General features: G+C 45.1%; 1 protein-coding gene across 6 annotated transcripts in view; it reads left to right on the forward strand.

Moving 5' to 3' along the window:
- Positions 1-530: 530 nt before the first annotated feature.
- racgap1 (Rac GTPase activating protein 1) overlaps positions 531-17058 on the forward strand; it is a 90536-nt gene continuing 74008 nt past the window's right edge. For 2 of the 6 annotated variants that reach the window (XM_033015519.1, XM_033015520.1), the window contains exon 1: positions 14182-14320. Coding sequence is in view for 4 of the 6 variants with exons in the window: in XM_033015516.1 (XP_032871407.1) it covers positions 4665-4991; positions 14093-14320 (555 nt within the window). In the remaining 2 variants the exon portion in view is untranslated. Of the gene's footprint in view, positions 720-4652; positions 4992-14092; positions 14321-17058 lie in introns of those variants that run through there. The other 4 variants (XM_033015516.1, XM_033015517.1, XM_033015518.1 and 1 more) reach the window with 4 other exon arrangements.

Genomic DNA, 17058 nt, shown 5'->3' on the forward strand with positions numbered 1-17058 from the left:
CCTTCAAGTCCGCCCTGTCTCGACTAATGCAATCAACTCGACGTGCACAAACGGTAGATCAAATAGAACAAGATGTCCAACAACTTTAGGCTGTGCACGCCACACGAAAGAAGAAGATGACAGATTCTTGATTAGGTACACAAAAAAGCTGGAGAAACTCAGCGGGTGCAGCAGCATCTATGGAGCGAAGGAAATAGGCCGAAACCCTTCTTCAGACTTCCCAGCTTTTTTGTGTACCTTTGATTTTCCAGCATCTGCAGTTCCTTCTTAAACAGATTCTTGATTAGTACGGGTGTCAAGGGTTATAAGGAGAATGGGGTTAGGAGGGAGAGATAGATCTTTCTGTGATCATGGCTAGCTTTATCTTGCACTAAAGTTATTCACATTATCCCCATGATTGATTGGTGAGGTAGACTTGATGGGCCGAGTGGCCTTAATGTGCTCCTCGAACTGGTGGAACCCGCCAGTAACAAATATGGCGGCGGCGCGCAGTGCGGGTGGGCGGGTGGCATTTGCCAGCGAGTGTCATGGCGGCGCGGGCTTCAGATCCCGCCGTGAGATGGACGCGGCATTTCCCGGCGTGCTCGCTAGCTCTTGTGTGTTCTTTTCCGCTGCGGTCGCTGTCTCTTTTTGTGTGTGTGTGTGTGTTGTTGTTGTTAATTTTTTGTCGCCGGGACGGAGCCGGAGCTAATCGAATGCTGTGAGGAGCGCCTCTCCCGGTGAGTCACTCGATCCTCACTTGGAGCCGAGGGAGTGGGCGCCCGGAGCCTGGATCCGGGGGAGGGGGCGGAGGCGAGGGGGGAGGGGAGGGGGAAGGCCCGGCCCGGAGGCTTCGCCTGCGCTCCTAGGCCGGGCCCGGGACAGGCTTCCTCGTCCCGCTCTCCACACATCGCCTCAGCACTCCACACTGAACAGACGATTGAATCCCTCACACACACAATAAACACCCCGCATCCGCTCTCACCATGATTTATAAACGTTAATTTTAGAGGAATTAGAAGATGAAAGGCGGACTGTGAGTCATTTTTTCCCGCGGCTCCTCACTGCAGCCCGGGCCTTTTCCCTCCCGTTCCTTTCACGAATCTTCAATAAAGATCCAGTTTTATTTTCGGAATCGACGTAAACATTTCTCACAGATTTTCCCCAATCCAAAAACAAAACCAACCCCCCAGAGGACAGGCTTAAACCTAATTCGCCGTGAGGTTAATTCAGCTTCAAAATACACCTCATTTACTCAGCGTCGGACCTTGGTTTGTGGCTGCTCTGCGCTTATTATTGCTGTCTGTGCCGTTATGTTCCTGCTTCAACATGCGTTAAATCTACCTGGACGTTTATTTAAAGACTCTTGCGCTCGTCTTTAAAATCTTATAACCGCAAAATATAACGTGGATGCTGGGAACCTGAAAGACTATTCGACACCATCTGTGGAGAAGGGAACATAATTAATCTTTCAGGTCAATGGCTCATTTCGCCATTTTATACAATACAATAATACTTTATTAGCCAAGTATGTTTTGCAACATACGAGGAATTTCATTTGCCAAGTCATTCATACAAATAAAAAGCAGCAGGACACACAAAATACATTTTAACATAAACATCCACCACAGTGACTCGTCCACATTCCTCACTGATGGAAGGTGGAAAAAATAGTTCAATCTCATATACCTTAAGGGTTTTCCACCTACTGTAAAGTCCTCTTGATTTTGAGTGTGAAAACTATGTGATGCCAGTGGAATTTGGACAGAAACTTTTTTCCGTGGATCATTACCTACCTGAAATTCTGGTGGGGGTGTTGGAATTTATATGACACTCCCAATACAAACACCATCAATTTTGTTACTGAGATGAAATAGGACAATCCAAAACTATAGGTGGTGCCTCTAATGATGGGGAAACCAGCCAAGGTGTTACTGGCACCTTTAAAAAAAATACTTTTCAGTATAGTCCAGACCCACAATGGAATGCAAAGTGCAACTCATCATGAGACATACTGGGGAAACACAATCCTGGGGACTGATCCCAGTCTTCAGAATTTGAGATGGCATCAGCATCAGGTCAAAGAAAGCCTCTCCCCACACTGGATCTTGTGGCAAGAACAGATCACCAGAAATGTTCAGAATTAAATTTCTGGCAGGTATTTTTGTAGGGGATATTAGAATATCGTAATACCTAGGATATGATTCTCCATCGCTTAGGTTCATTATTACTCAGGGGCTCTGCTACTGATTTTTCCTGTGACTCAAGACTTTCTTATCCACTGATCTCTGCTTGCAGTCCTGTTTGGATGCAGGAAGATAAAACAGTACAGCACAGGAGCAAGTCCTTCAGCCCATAATGTCCATGCCAGACAATGCCCAGTTCATCTCCTCTGCCTGCACGTGATTCGCATCCCTCCATTCACTGAATATCCGTGCGCCATCTAAAATCCTCTTAAAGGCCACCATTTTATCTGCTTTCACCACCCCTGGCAACGGATTCTCTCTCCCACTTGGCAACTGCCCACAGCAGTCTGATTTTGTTTTTGTCCCTCCTTCTTGGGTCTAAGTTAGAGTCGTAGAGTCATAGAGCCATAGAGTGTGAAACAGGCCCTGCTGACCAAGCTGGCCCATCTATGTTTGTCCCATCTGCCTGCATTTGGCCCACATCCCTCTAAACCTTTCCTATCCACGTAACTGTCTAAATGTCTTTTAAATGCTAAATAGACATTGCAAAACCAAACTCTCCATTCTCACCTCCATAATCTCTCTCATCATCTTTAAAAGGTTGTGCAGAACCTTGTTCTCTGACCATCTTGTTGATGGATTATTTCGCTCACCCTTTTGACCTCTCCGTGGATTAGTCCTGGATTAGTAACATTTAGCATTTCTTTTAAAAATTATTATTTATCTCCACCGTCCCATTGTAATATGGGATGTTTTGGTTTGGAATTGACCATCGCATCACGTTGACGAGCAGGGAGGAGCTCCTGGCCAATATTAATTTTGTAATTAATATAAAACATATTTTGGCCATTATCACAAATTGTGTTTTTTTAAACTAAACAAATTGGTGGATTTGGGGATCTTGTGTATCGTTGTTGCATTATTTCATTACACAATGGTGACTGCATTTTAAATGTACTTTGGTGACAGTGAATACCCGATACATTGTTGCTTGCGGGAGCTTTCTGTGATCATGGCTAGCTTTATCTTGCACTAAGGTTATTCACGTTATTCCCTGTATCTGTACACTGTGCATGACTCGATTGTGATCATGTATAGCCTTTCCGCTGACTGGTTATATTAGCACGCAACAAAAGCTTTTCACTGTACCTCGGTACACGTGACAATAAATAAATAAACTCAACTAAAAAAAAACTAAAATCATATTGGCTACTGGGTTTCCTGCAGTATATTCCAAAATAATTTCATTGGTTGTAAACTATATTATAGTGCCTCAAGGTCATAAAAGGTCAGTGGAAATTCTCACCAGACTTAAAAAATTCTGATGAATTCAAGTTGTTGATTTGAAATTGGAAGTTTACCGTTTGGGGGCAATTGACCTGTATTATGCCATTCAATTATATAAAATTTAACTGCAGTCATGAGAGTGGCTCACAACCAAGTCAAAATGTCAGTATGGTTTCAGGTAGAAATGGCTACCTAAAATGTTACAGCAAAGACAAGCAATTTGTTTTTAATTGTGAGGAAACATGGGTATCAGGGTCTTGAGAGGGTTAGTAAAGGGCCTGTCCCACTTACGCGACTTTTTCGGCGACTGCCAGCACCCGTCATAGGTCGTTGCAGGTCGACGAAAATGTTCAACATGTTGAAAATCCAGGTCCTTTGTGGTCACAATGTGTGTGCGAAACAAGGTGCCAAGCCCATCTCTGATCTACCTGTATATAACACAAATCATGGATATCCTTCTGCCTCTACAAAAGAATCTTATCCAGGGGGCCACTATCCCCCGGAAACAGGTTCCAGACACTCACCACTCGGTAAAAAAAATGTGTCCCGCACATGTCTTTTAAACTTTGCCCCTCTCGCCTTAAAGCCATGCCCTCTAATGTTTGATTTTTTCTATTACTCCAAATACAGCCTTTTCCAGTGTCCTATAAAGCTCAGCACCGACCCCTGAGGCACACCACTAGTCATAGGCCTCCAGTCTGAAAAAAAAAACAATCTTCTACCATCACCTGGAGATAGACACAAAAAGCTGGAGTAACTCAGCAGGACAGGCAGCATCTCTGGAGAGAAGGGATGGGTGACATTTTGGTTCAGAGACCCTACTTCCACCATCACCCTCTCCTTCCTTCTATTCAGCCAATTTCACTGTCCAGTCGGCTAGCTTTCCCTGGCTCCCGTGCGATCTAACTCTCCCAAGCAGCCTAACAGGAGGAACCTTGTCAAAGTGGAGCAGTATTCAACAAGAATTGGTACTTTGGGCGGGGAGAAAATTGAGAGGACAACATTAAATGGGTCCTTCAAAATAGCAGTCACAGATGACAGTAAGCACTTCATAGTTTGGTGCTCTCGTGTACATTGATCTTCCTAAAGTCGAGGCTTTATTGTAGATTAGAATGACCCTTGTTTTGCATATTAATATATTTTTCTCAGACATTTATTGAAGCCCCCAGAGTGACGTCTAACGATTGTATCTGTTCACAGTATTCCAGCCAGATGAGCAGTGTGGATGGAATTCCAGATCATCACAGTGTCCCCACAGGTGGACAACAGCCCCTCCTCGAGTACAGGAGAACTCCGCAGCAGACGGCTCTAGTAGACAATGTCATGTTACAAGACAACACCAGACAAGTTGGAATCTTACCGAACAGCTCTGTCAGCCATGAGATTGTGGGCTCCCACAGTCTCCTGCAGAGCAGCACAATCAATCATCAGCCAGTACTTGTCAGCAGTCCAGCGACTCAAAACGCTTTGGGAAATGCGGAGGAAACAGACAATCGTGTTGCTGTTACAGTAACACAGGGTCTACCTTGTGCATCCCAGGTAAGTAACTTGATTTAAAAAGGAACATTTTCACGTAGACATTTTGGAGCTCCAGGTATACAAATCGTATTCAGAGGTGAATTCAAAAACTTTAATGTAATGCTGGCTTTTATCCCAAGAAAGGTGGATTTACAGAAAGGAAGAGAAGTATGCTTCAATTGTCAAGAGCCTCAGTTACATTCCATGTGGAACACTGCATTAACTTCTTGGGCACTGCAGCTCCTGAAGGATGTATTGGCTTTGCAGGGTGTGCAGAGCAGATTCACCAAGAAGGATAGCAGGACTTAGCGAGTTAAATTGTTGCCTTGAGCACAGAATGATGAGGAATGTTCTAATGTTAAAGGATTTCTGTACAGATCAGGGCAAGTCAAGAACAGCGCGTGTAATGCTAAGATCACGCCAGGTAACACAGGGAGATCAAGCAGCAAAATGTAGTCATAACCTGGAACTGTCCCAAGATGCCAGGATAATAGGAACTCCAGGACTGAGATCAGTGGAGCTTGTCAGATAAGTAAGTCGAGAGATGGATCGAGGGAGCCAAGATGGATACATAGAACTTAAGGACATATTAGCCACCGTCAGTTGATTGAGGCAGGACCCTTGAGGGGCAAAGTGGTCTACACCTGTCGCTATCAGGACACTGGAGGAACTGCTTTGATTGTAAAATAACGCTAACATGTTTGTTTTGAGAGGGTTGTCGTGGCCTGGTCTATCCGAGATGGAGGACCGCTGATGATGCCACCAGCTCTTCTGTTGTGGATGCTGGCCAGGATCATGTGCTCCCTTGGCATTGTACTGCAATCCACGAGAATGCTACAAGCCATGTCTGATCCTTCAATGGTGTATAATATTTTAGGTACTTATTCCTTTCAGTGCAAGCAGAACAAAAGTAGTCCAGGTGTTTTATATTTAAAACACCATTGAAGGGCAGATTTCAAATCAGTGAGCTATCAGCCTCATCACTTTGGAAAGATACAAAATGCTGGAGTAACTCAGCGGGTTACTCCGGCATATTGCATCGTCCCTTGGCAAGTCAGCATCTGCTGTTCCTTGCTTCGACAGCTTCATCCCTTTGCTCAACTGTGACGATGAAGAGACAATATTGATATTTTCTACTCCTGCACAAGTCCTCCTTGTAAAACCTGCAGCATGCAATCCAAAATAAAAAGTTGTCTGTTAAATCTGCCGCATGGTGCTAACTTCTGGTCTTCACTGTAATCTTCACTCTTACTGAATTTAGTTTAGAGATACAGTGTGGAAACAGGCCCTTCGGCCCAACAGGTCTGCACTGACCAGCGATCCCCGTACACTAATACTATCCTACACACACTAGGATAATTTACAATTTTACCAAGCCAATTAGCCAAACCTGTACGTCTTTAGAGTGTCGGAGGAAGCCGGAGCACCCAGCAAATCTTTTGATATTGGCTTACAATTTGACCCGTTTGTGTTGGCAGGTTCGTAATAGATATGGATTAAGAATTTATAGTTGAAGTTGGCAGTAAATTTGTTTGATGTTGTGAATCTGCATTCAAGTTGTCATGAAATTCTTATCTCTCTTTTTCAAACTGCTTGGACCGTTTTCATTTAGTTTATTGTCACGTGTACCGAGGTACAGTGAAAAGCTTTTGTGGCATGCTAACCAGTCAGCTGAAAGACAATACAGGATTACATTCGAGTCATTCAGTGTTTAGATACGTGAATAAGGAATAACGTTTAGTGCAAGAAAAGCCAGCAAAGTCGATCAAAGATAGTATATGTTTTTGTTGCTGAGATGCAGGGAATGGCTGTGCAAAACAGTTAATTTGTTTAAAAAATATATTAATCGAGTGTCACCTTACCTTTATTGGAAGATTCTGGTCACTGATTATAATAATGTGGTCATATCTTATCTGGCAGTTTCTAATTGGTTTCTCTGCTTTTCATTTAAATTATTTTCTCTTCAGTTTTGAGTTGTGTTTTTGTTTAAAGTATGATGGGTGAAGTGTAATAACTACCACATGTACCCAAAATACACAAGATTTTTCAACAATATTACATATATCAAATGGCATTGCATGCAGCCAGTCTTTCTCTTAAAAGGACAAAGTGTTGAAGTAACTCAGCAGGTCGGGCAACATCTCTGGAGAACATGGATAGGTGACGTTTCAGGTTGGGACCCCAGCTATTTACGATATATATTAATGATTTGGACGAGGGAATTGAATGCAACATCTCCAAGTCTGCGGATGACACAAAGCTGGGGGGCAGTGTTAGCTGTGAAGAGGATGCTCGGAGGCTGCAAGGTGACTTGGATAGGCTGGGTGAGTGGGCAAATGCATGGCAGATGCAGTATAATGTGGATAAATGTGAGGTTATCCACTTTGGTGGCAAAAACAGGAAAGTAGACTATTATCTGAATGGTGGCCAATTAGGAAAAGGGGAGATGCAACGAGACCTGGGTGTCATGGTACACCAGTCATTAAAAGTAGGCATGCAGGTGCAGCAGGTAGTGAAGAAGGCGAATGGTATGTTAGCAGTCATAGCAAAAGGATTTGAGTATAGGAGCAGGGAGGTTCTACTGGAGTTGTACAGGGTCTTGGTGAGACCACACCTGGAGTATTGCGTACAGTTTTGGTCTCCTAATCTGAGGAGACATTCTTGCCATAGAGGGAGTACAGAGAAGGTTCACCAGACTGATTCCTGGGATGTCAGGACTTTCATATGAAGAAAGACTGGATAGACTCGGTTTGTACTCGCTAGAATTTAGAAGATTGAGGGGGGATCTTATAGAAACTTACAAGATTCTTAAGGGGTTGGACAGGCTAGATGCAGGAAGATTGTTCCCGATGTTGGGGAAGTCCAAAACAAGGGGTCACAGTTTAAGGATCAGGGGGAAATCTTTTAGGACCGAGATGAGAAAAACATGTTTCACACAGAGAGTGGTGAATCTCTGGAATTCTCTGCCACAGAAGGTAGTTGAGGCCAGTTCATTGGCTATATTTAAGAGGGAGTTAGATGTGGCCCTTGTGGCTAAAGGGATCAGGGGGTATGGAGAGAAAGCAGGTACAGGATACTGAGTTGGATGATTAGCCATGATCATATTGAATGGCAGTGCAGGCTCGAAGGGCCGAATGGCCTACTCTTGCACCTATTTTCTATGTTTCTATGACCCTTCTTCAGATGGGTCTGAATCTTTCAATGGGTCTGAAGAAGGGTTTCGGCCCGAAACATTGCCCATTTCCTTCGCTCCATAGATGCTGCTGCACCCGCTGAGTTTCTCCAGCATTTTTGTGTACCTTCTGAATCTTTCAATCTTCCTCTTGCTTGTATGTGACTATTTATCTCTATAGTGTAAGAGGGAACTGCAGATGCTGGTTTAAACCACTTAATTGGTACACGTGGCAATAAAAGACCTTTGAAACCGAAGATAGACACAAAAAGCTGGAGGTCTCTGCAACCTCCGACGTTCCAGAGGAAAAAAAATCCATCTGTCCAACCACTCCCTGTAGCTATTACACTCTAATCTTTCTGATAAACCTCTACACCCTATCCAAAGCCTCTACATCTTTCCTGTAATGGGGCACACAATAGTCTCGACACGAAACATCACCCATTCCTTCTCTTCAGAGATGCTGCCTGTCCCGCTGAGTTACTCCAGCTTTTTATGTCTTGTCTTCAGTTTAAACCAGCATCAACAATTCTCTCCTCCACCAACAGCTTCCCTGACTTCCCACATCCTGCAGGAGGAGCACTATACCAATTTACCTGAAGGAAAGAAGAAATAAATCCCACAAGACTCACACACAAGAGCAGACTCTACCATATCCTCCTCTGTAGTCACCAACCTGGCAAAGCCACAACCCTTTACTTCCATACAGCTGCTACACTACACTTAGCTTCCTTTAATTTGCTGCTCTATTAGCCAATGTTGATCACACACCCAATCCACTGGTTACCTTTAAATTGTCCTGCCTCTCAAGTTGGCTGGTTTCAGCTGGCTTCAGTAATCCTCTGCTTCCCTTTTACATTCTCCCACATCTTCCCCTTACTGCAGGGACCATTCCCTCTACGATTCCCTGTTTCACTCATCCCTATCCACTGACCCCCTTGTCCCCGAAGAAGGGTCTTGACCTGAAATGTTGGCTATCCTTCTATTTCCACAGACACTGTTTGACCTGCTGAGTTCCTCTAGAATTTTGTTTTGTTTTTTAACTTGTTTGACCACTACCTCCTTCCACCACCAACACTGTGTACGAGCTACAACATATACTACTGAAACTTGTCATACTCTCGAGCATAATGGAAACATCATTACTTGCATGCATAGGAAGGAACTGAGATGCTGGTTTACACCGAAGATAGACACAAAATGCTGGAGTAACTCAGCGGGACAGCCAGCATCTCTGGAGAAAAGGAATAGTTGACACTTTGGTTTGAGACGCTTCTTCAGACCTTCTGAAGAAAGGTCTTGACCTGAAATGTCACCTATTCCTTTTCTCCAGAGATCCTGTCTGATCCACTGAGTTACTCCAGCATTTTGTGTCTAACATGTGTGCAGACAATATGCAGTTGTGCAATGTGTTTTTCATTCTTCATCAGTGGGTTAAAATCCTGGAGCTTTTATCATTCCAGCCTTTGAGATGTAAAGATTAGTTACAATTTAAAAAAATTGTACCTGACTGTTTTAGTGAACTTTGTGCATGGACTCTAGATCTTTTTACACTTCCATTTTTCCTAGTCGGTCACCATTCAAAAATTCTCATTCCTAATCTGTGGTCCAAAATAGATGGAAATCCATCAGGTATGGTTATTGCTTAATGTATCAAACTCCCTTCTGCTTCTATGCTCTTCATTTGGTTATACAGCTGCGCAACCTTTTATCCGAAGATCCAAATAACGAAAACCTCCGAATAGCGGACATTTTTTCGGTCCTTGAAGAAAGGTCCTTGAAAACGTTCACCGAGGGCGGCCCGCAGAGGTGACAGCGGAACCTCCGGTCGGTCCTCGAAGAAAGGGGAACTAAATCCCCATTCATAAAAGAGAAGGTGAGGGTATATTGTGCAGGAGGGTTAATAATTGACAATATGCTGCTGCCTGCCCGCTGAGTTAAAAAGTTCCCACGGTAGACTCACGATACACAGTGTATCGTGAGTCTTGCGTGGGAACTTTTTAACTCAGCGGGCACGCAGCAGCAGATTGTCGCTCCCTTCAGTTTCACCCCACCTACACCCCTCTGCTTCCCGGCCATGTGTGTGACCCCTTCCCTCCCCTCTCCAGCTCCCCGCTCATTGCACCGGCGCGGGGGCTTTGCACTGTCTTCACGTCGGCAATACCAGCAGGTCAGTGCCAGTCACCGGAGACGTCAGGACCAACGGGACACCGACCCCCAGACCCACTGCAAGCACGGAGATCCCAGAGACCCACAGCCAGCAGCAGCCCAGCCCCGTTCCAACTCCAGAGGAAAACTGCAAATTGGCCGGAGACGTCAGGACCACCAGAAGCCGTTCCCCGAGCTGCGCCCCCTCATCGGGACACCGACCCCCAGGCCCATTGCAAGCACGGAGATCCCAAAGACCCACAGCCAACAGCAGCCCAGCCCAGCCCCGCTCCAACTACAGAGGAACCTGGGTTGCGGATGACGGGGCGCAGCTCGGGGCGTCGTAGGGGCCCATCGGGGAGCGGGTTCCTGTTGGTCCTGACGTTTCTGGCCACCTGCCATCCTCCGGGAACTGTACCGCCCTTGCAGGAGAGTGGGGTTGTTTGCAGTTGCAGAGGGAGGGGGCAAGGGCGGTACAGTTCCCAGTCTCAGCTCCAGTCCAGGGGGGTGGCCCAGGCCCACTGCAAGCACGGAGATCCCAGAGACCCACAGCCAGCAGCAACTCCAGCCCAGCCCCGCTCCAACTCCAGAGGAACACGTAGGGGCAGAAGCTGATGGTGTGCAAGGTACGTCTTGTTCTTGGGGTGGCGGATGAGAGGGCGCAGCTCGGGCTGTGGGCAAACTGCCACTTGTCGCCATAGCGGCCCATCGGGGAGCGGATTCCTCTGGAGTTGGAGGGGGAGGGTGGTATTGTGCCGTTTGATCGCCCCCTGCTATCCCAGGGACAGGGAGACACAGCGGCTTTTTAGACTGGTGGGCAATCACTTCCAAAGTTCTGCCCACACAGCCAGTACACCTCTCCTACACTGCATTTCATACAAACATTTATTCTGCAAGAAAAAACTACATTGAAGACTCAAACTCGCGACCGAGTAACTGCTAGGATCGAGGCGCAAACTCGCGACCTAGCTCGGGGATTCAAGAATCCCCGAGCTAGGCCGCCTAAGGGCATGTAGCCCCGCTAGGGTGACATGAGTGCGAGAGGTGATTCAATGCTGCGGGCACATTTACAAATTCAGGAATTCATTCAACACACTGCATTTCATACAGACATTTATTCTGCAAGAAAAAACGACATTGAAGACTCAAATTCGCGACCGAGTAACTGCCGGGATCAAGGCGCAAACTCGCGACCTTGCGGATATGAGCCGAGCACTCTACCACTGAGCCAGCCATTAAAATCTACGCTAAAAAATTTCCATTCCGAAGGTCGACAAATTCTGAATTACGAAAAGTGTCTGGTCCCAAGGTTTTCGGATAAAAGGTTGTGCACCTGTAGTATCAACAATAGACTGGAGTCTCCAGACAATAACTTCACTGTTATTCAACCCAGATTAACTGTGAGTGAGGATTGCTACTAATAGCGTGCCAGCAACTACAGGAGAGCACTCTGGCAATGCACAATGGTGACTCAGTTGTATTGGAATTACTGTTTATGTTTGCCATATTTAAACTCTGTAGAAGAAGTCAGATGTTACCGATTCATAATTGAGCCCACAATGATGCAAATAGGTCACTCCTGTGTACTGGAGCAAGGCAGAGTCGAGAGTCCCTGCAAGACTGCTGTGTTGAGGCCGCTGGGAGTCTATTCATTGTGTACCTTTGTGCAGAGAATAAATGCTTTTGATCTGAATTGGCTGCATGTAAATTTACCTGTGCTGGTGGACAGTGCAAACTGGTGTTGCTTCAGGCCCAATCATCGCTGATGGCATCGCCACCAAGATGCTTTACCTGTGGTCCACTGTGGCATTAACGCCCGCATGTGACTTTCCATTGAATCCTCAATGATGGTGCAAGTACTATGGAAGGTTCTACAATATGACTTCCTTTACATGGGAATTAAACTAGAGGTCATAGCAAGTAAGAGTGGGGGGGTGGGGGGGAGGGGGGTTGGGAGTTTATAGATACTACGTGGAAACATGCCCTTAGATCCACCGAGCCCGTGCCGACCAGCATTCACCCTGTACCCCTGCACTATCCGACACACTAGGGACAATTTTGCAATTTTACTGAAGCCGATTCAGTACACCTAGAAACATAGAAAATAGGTGCAGGAGTAGGCCATTCGGCCCTTCGAGCCAGCACCGCCATTCAATATGATCATGGCTGATCATCCAAAATGAGTACCCCGTTCTAGCATTTTTCCAATATCCCTTGATTCCCTTAGCCCTAAGAGTTATATCTCTCTTGAAAACATCCAGTGAATTGGCCTCCACTGCCTTTGCGGCAGAGAACTCCACAGATTCACAACTCTCTGGGTGAGGTGCACCTGTGCGTCTTTGCAGCGTGAGAGGAAACCGGAGCACCCGGAGAAAACCCACGAGGCCACAGGGAGAATGTACAAACTCCGTCCAGACAACACCTGTAGTCAGGATCGAACCTGGGTCTCTGGCGACGTAAGGCAGCAACTCTACCGCTGCACCACCGCGCTGCCCACCTGTTGGGTAACTGTGAGCAAAGAAACCAGAATCACAAGTGCTGATTCCAGTTTATTTGGCTAATGATCGACATTGGATCCTGGCTCAACAAAAGTATTCATTCATGTTGGAAGCTGTTTCATAGTCTTGCCCCTGCCTTTTACTGCAACATACTGTAACAACCCTCCAAAATCTCAGTAGTCTTTCAGTTCTGGCCTCTTGCACATCCTGGCTTTTGTTTCTGCAACACTGTGTGTTCATCTGCACTTTCCCAGGTTCACACTCAAAACTTCTCCATCTCGTTTGTCATCTCCTTTAAGTTGCTCCTTAAATTCCAATTCTTTGAATATGCTTGTTCTGATATCTATTTATTTGCCTGGCACATTGTCCAATCTTGCTTAGTAATGCCCCAGTGACGTTTTGTGAGTTGTTTGACTACATCAAAGTTGTCGTTGAGATGGTAGCAGGAAAAAAACGTCTGATAAAATGCACAAAACTCGTCGTTCGCATTTAACAAACATTTAATCGGTTAAAAAAAAAAATTAAGCCCCAAAATAACAATTAAGAAGAATAAGATTTAAATTAACCAAGGGTTTGATCAGAATGAAGATGTGAATGTTGAAAGAAAAAAAGCATACTCGACAAAGCGCTTTGGATAACTAACTATCAACAAAGAAACCGGAATCGCAAGTGGCAGTGATTACAGTTTTCAAAGTCATTGATCAAAGAACACGTCTTACTGATATGTTTGAGAAAGAACTGTAGATGCTGGAAAAATCGAAGGTAGACAAATATTCTGTGGTTTCTTTTATCAGCAGTAAAAGGAGTCTATTGTCACAAGTTAAAGAAATAGACCCCTCTATTCTTCAGCTCCTGCAATGCACATATTATATTCTTGTAGAATATACAAATTGCATCTGTTCAGAATGGACAGATTATGTTTGGGAGAAGGTTGCAAAATACATATATTCAGGAAGCACAGCTGTGGTGAAAGTTCTGTCCAATTATAGAGAGAAAAGTGTTTAAGAAGGAACTGCAGATGCTGGAAAATCGAAAGTACACAAAAAAGCTGGAGAAACTCAGCGGGTGCAGCAGCATCTATGGAGCAAAGGAAATAGGCAACATTTCGGGCCAAAACCCTTCTTCTTGTGAGTCTTGAACCCACATCTTCCTCACCTAGAGTTAATGATTCACAGTTGCCAAAGGCCATAATCATTTTACTAAAATAGAACAAAAAGGTCATGGAAGCAGCATTTGTTGTTTGAATCCACTTTGTACTCATTTTCCAAAAGACCCGCCTCACGCACTGTTTCTCTCAATTAAAGGTACTGGGGAAAAACACGATCCTGGAGGGAGTTATTCAACTTGATGATCATGAAAAGCAGAGACAGCAGGAAGATTTGGAAAAGCTGCGGGTAAATGAAAACCTACTGAAGCTGGGAGACAATGAGGATTTGTTGAAGCTCAGACAGCATGAAGAATTGATGAAGCTTCGGGAGCATGAAGAAATGCTGAAGAAACAAAGGAGTAAAAAAGTCCGTACTACATCTAAAGTAAGTTTGCAATGATTCTCTTAAAAGATTGTGGCTTGGACTTTCCACAAGGGATACAATTGGAAAATGAACTGAAAACTGCTGGTGTTGTCTGGTAGCGTTATGTCCAAATCTTTGCGCAAATCATTTGTACGTGGCCAAGTATAAAACTTCCCTTATGCACTTATTAAAGTGTACGAAAGCTGCATTTTTGCGCATAATTGAAATTTGTTCCAATAATCAGTGTGTTTGAAAATGCAAGCAAAGGTTTTGGTTTCAGCTTTAGCAGCAGGATGAGAAATAAACTTAAGTGAAGGCTTCAGTCTATGCTGGTCATGGCAAGTCAGGCTGTTATGAATAAATTTGTGTAGCTACACATGCCAGCCTACCCAGGATTCTGGGTGTAATATTTGAGCACTCAACCCATCTCAGATGGCACAATTGGCAGAAACTTGCCTTGATGTAGGTGGGGATGATTCCGATAAAGAGATGGGTGAAAGTATATAACGATTTGCACAAATGTCATGATATAGTGGCAGTTTCTGGCTATAAGATGCTTCAAATTAAAATGAAAGCTTGAGCTTTCATTCTACGTCGGTTCAATTATCTGGACAGATATCATGTTGGAATTACCCGGCCCAAATTTATGTCAGGCAGCATCTCTGGAGAAAAGGTAAAGGTGATGTTTCGCATCTTCGGACTGAGAGTCAGGTGAGAAGGAAAAATTAGAGGTATGAAAAGGTACAGAACAAATCAGAGCTGGCACCGATAACTCAGGAAAGGTGGAGCCCACAATGGTCCTCCGCTGTCAGAGTGAGGCCACCCGCAAATTGGAGGAACCGCACCTCATATTTCACTTGGGCAGCTTATACCCCATCGGTATGAACATTGACTTCTTTAACTTCAAGTAACCCTTGCATTTCCTCTCCCTCCATCCCTCCCCCACCCTAGTCGTCTTGCTAGTTTGACTGCTCGCATCCCTTGGTTATCACCTCATCCACAGCCAACAAGGGACTATTGTGGGCTCCACCTTCCCTGGGTCATCGGTGCCGGCTCTAATTTATTCTGTACCTTATTCTGTAACTAGCATCAATGGGCGATCGATGGTCGGTGTGGTCTCGGTTATGTTCATCCCATAATCAATTTACAGCTATCTCATGGACAGCTGCTTGTATATCTGGAAAGGATTCATATAATAAAGGACAATAAAATTGAATCCAATCCAATCCAATCCAAAATATAGTGTTGGGGCCTTCCCATTCCTCCGTCTAGTTTACTTATGCTTCTCTCCCTCACGACGAATACTGTTCCAGGGGCGCCAGCAGCCTTCAGGTACCTTGATGAAGTGATTCATATTTTTCGGACGGAATAGGATGAACACAGACAGGCTAGTGGGTTGTAGGCATTTGAACTTCCTCTCAATGTTCACAGAAGACAGCTTTCCACCAGGAACAGGTATGGGTGCATTGCCCTTTTGCACAGCGAGGGTGAGTGTAAAATGACTAGCTCTTGGTATTCTGTAAGTGGAAGTGTTCAGGTTTGTGTGAATTCTGCCGAGTGAACTCAGTTCCAAATGCCACGGCAGCTGTGATTGTGTTGCCAACCAACTCAGATTGTCCATTAATATAACTTGTTTGGAACAACGGGATTAAAAAAAAAAAAATGCCATCACATCCATTATTTTGTACAGATGAGACCATTTGGATATTTTGGATTCCCCCAATGCAAAAGTGAAAATGTGATGATGTTAGATTTCTGGCTGTTGGACATCTCATTGTTCAGTAGAAATGCTTTGCCATTTTGCCACACTCGTACCTTGCTTCACGTTTGAGATACCTTCCCAACAACAAGAACGCAAATGGAATCGGCGCTAAAAGGGATCATTGTAGCATTGCCTATATAGAGACGCTTTACTGACAGCTCCTGCATTGCCGAGGACCCAGCATGAACCCCTGCCCTCCCTGCTGCTGTGCATTCAGCAATGAATCGCCCATGGCCGAGTGTGGAGACGTTCTCTGTGAGGGCTGCAGTTGGATGGGCCAGGGTGAGGGTGCAGCCCCTTGCTCTGCCAGAGGAGTGCACTACAACAGTGTGGGGGCTCAGGTACCTCTCACCCACAATGGTGAGGGCAGCCATTGTTCATGCCTGGCAGCTCTACGCTCCATGTGTTGACGCAATGCCCGCACGCTACAGTCTCTCTCATCAACAAATGCCTTGCTGGCAGTCAGTACTAATGCTCCTCATCACCTGATCTAGCTTATCCCATCTCCATATAGCCCTTTGTCTTGCCCCTCTCTCCTCTGCTTTGGAACTGCACTCTCTCCTCGCTTCTGAGGAAGGCTTGCTGACCTGAATTATTCACTGATTTCTCTTTCCGCAGATGCTGCCTGACTGGCTGAGTTCTTTCAGCATTTCTTTTTACCTTCTGCCATCACCTCCTGCTGGATGTGATGGAACTATTGTCTCTCACACTGGTTGGTTTCTCTGCATATGTCGCCCCCCCGCCCGTATATTTTCAACAGCCAGCGACAAATATTGCCAGTTGATGCTGTGCTCCAGTCCGCCATCCGCTACCTTGGTGCCATTGCAATGACGCAGTTCTACTGGGCCCATTTGTCAGAATGAATGAATGAATAGGTTTATTGGCCAAGTATGTACACATACAAGGAATTTGCCTTGGTGCTCCGCTCGCAAGTAACAACACGACATACAGTAAACAATTAAGAATTAAACATTAAAACATTAAGAATAAAACATTA

This window comes from Amblyraja radiata, chromosome 46 (assembly GCF_010909765.2).
Source record: "Amblyraja radiata isolate CabotCenter1 chromosome 46, sAmbRad1.1.pri, whole genome shotgun sequence".
NCBI lineage: Eukaryota > Metazoa > Chordata > Chondrichthyes > Rajiformes > Rajidae > Amblyraja > Amblyraja radiata.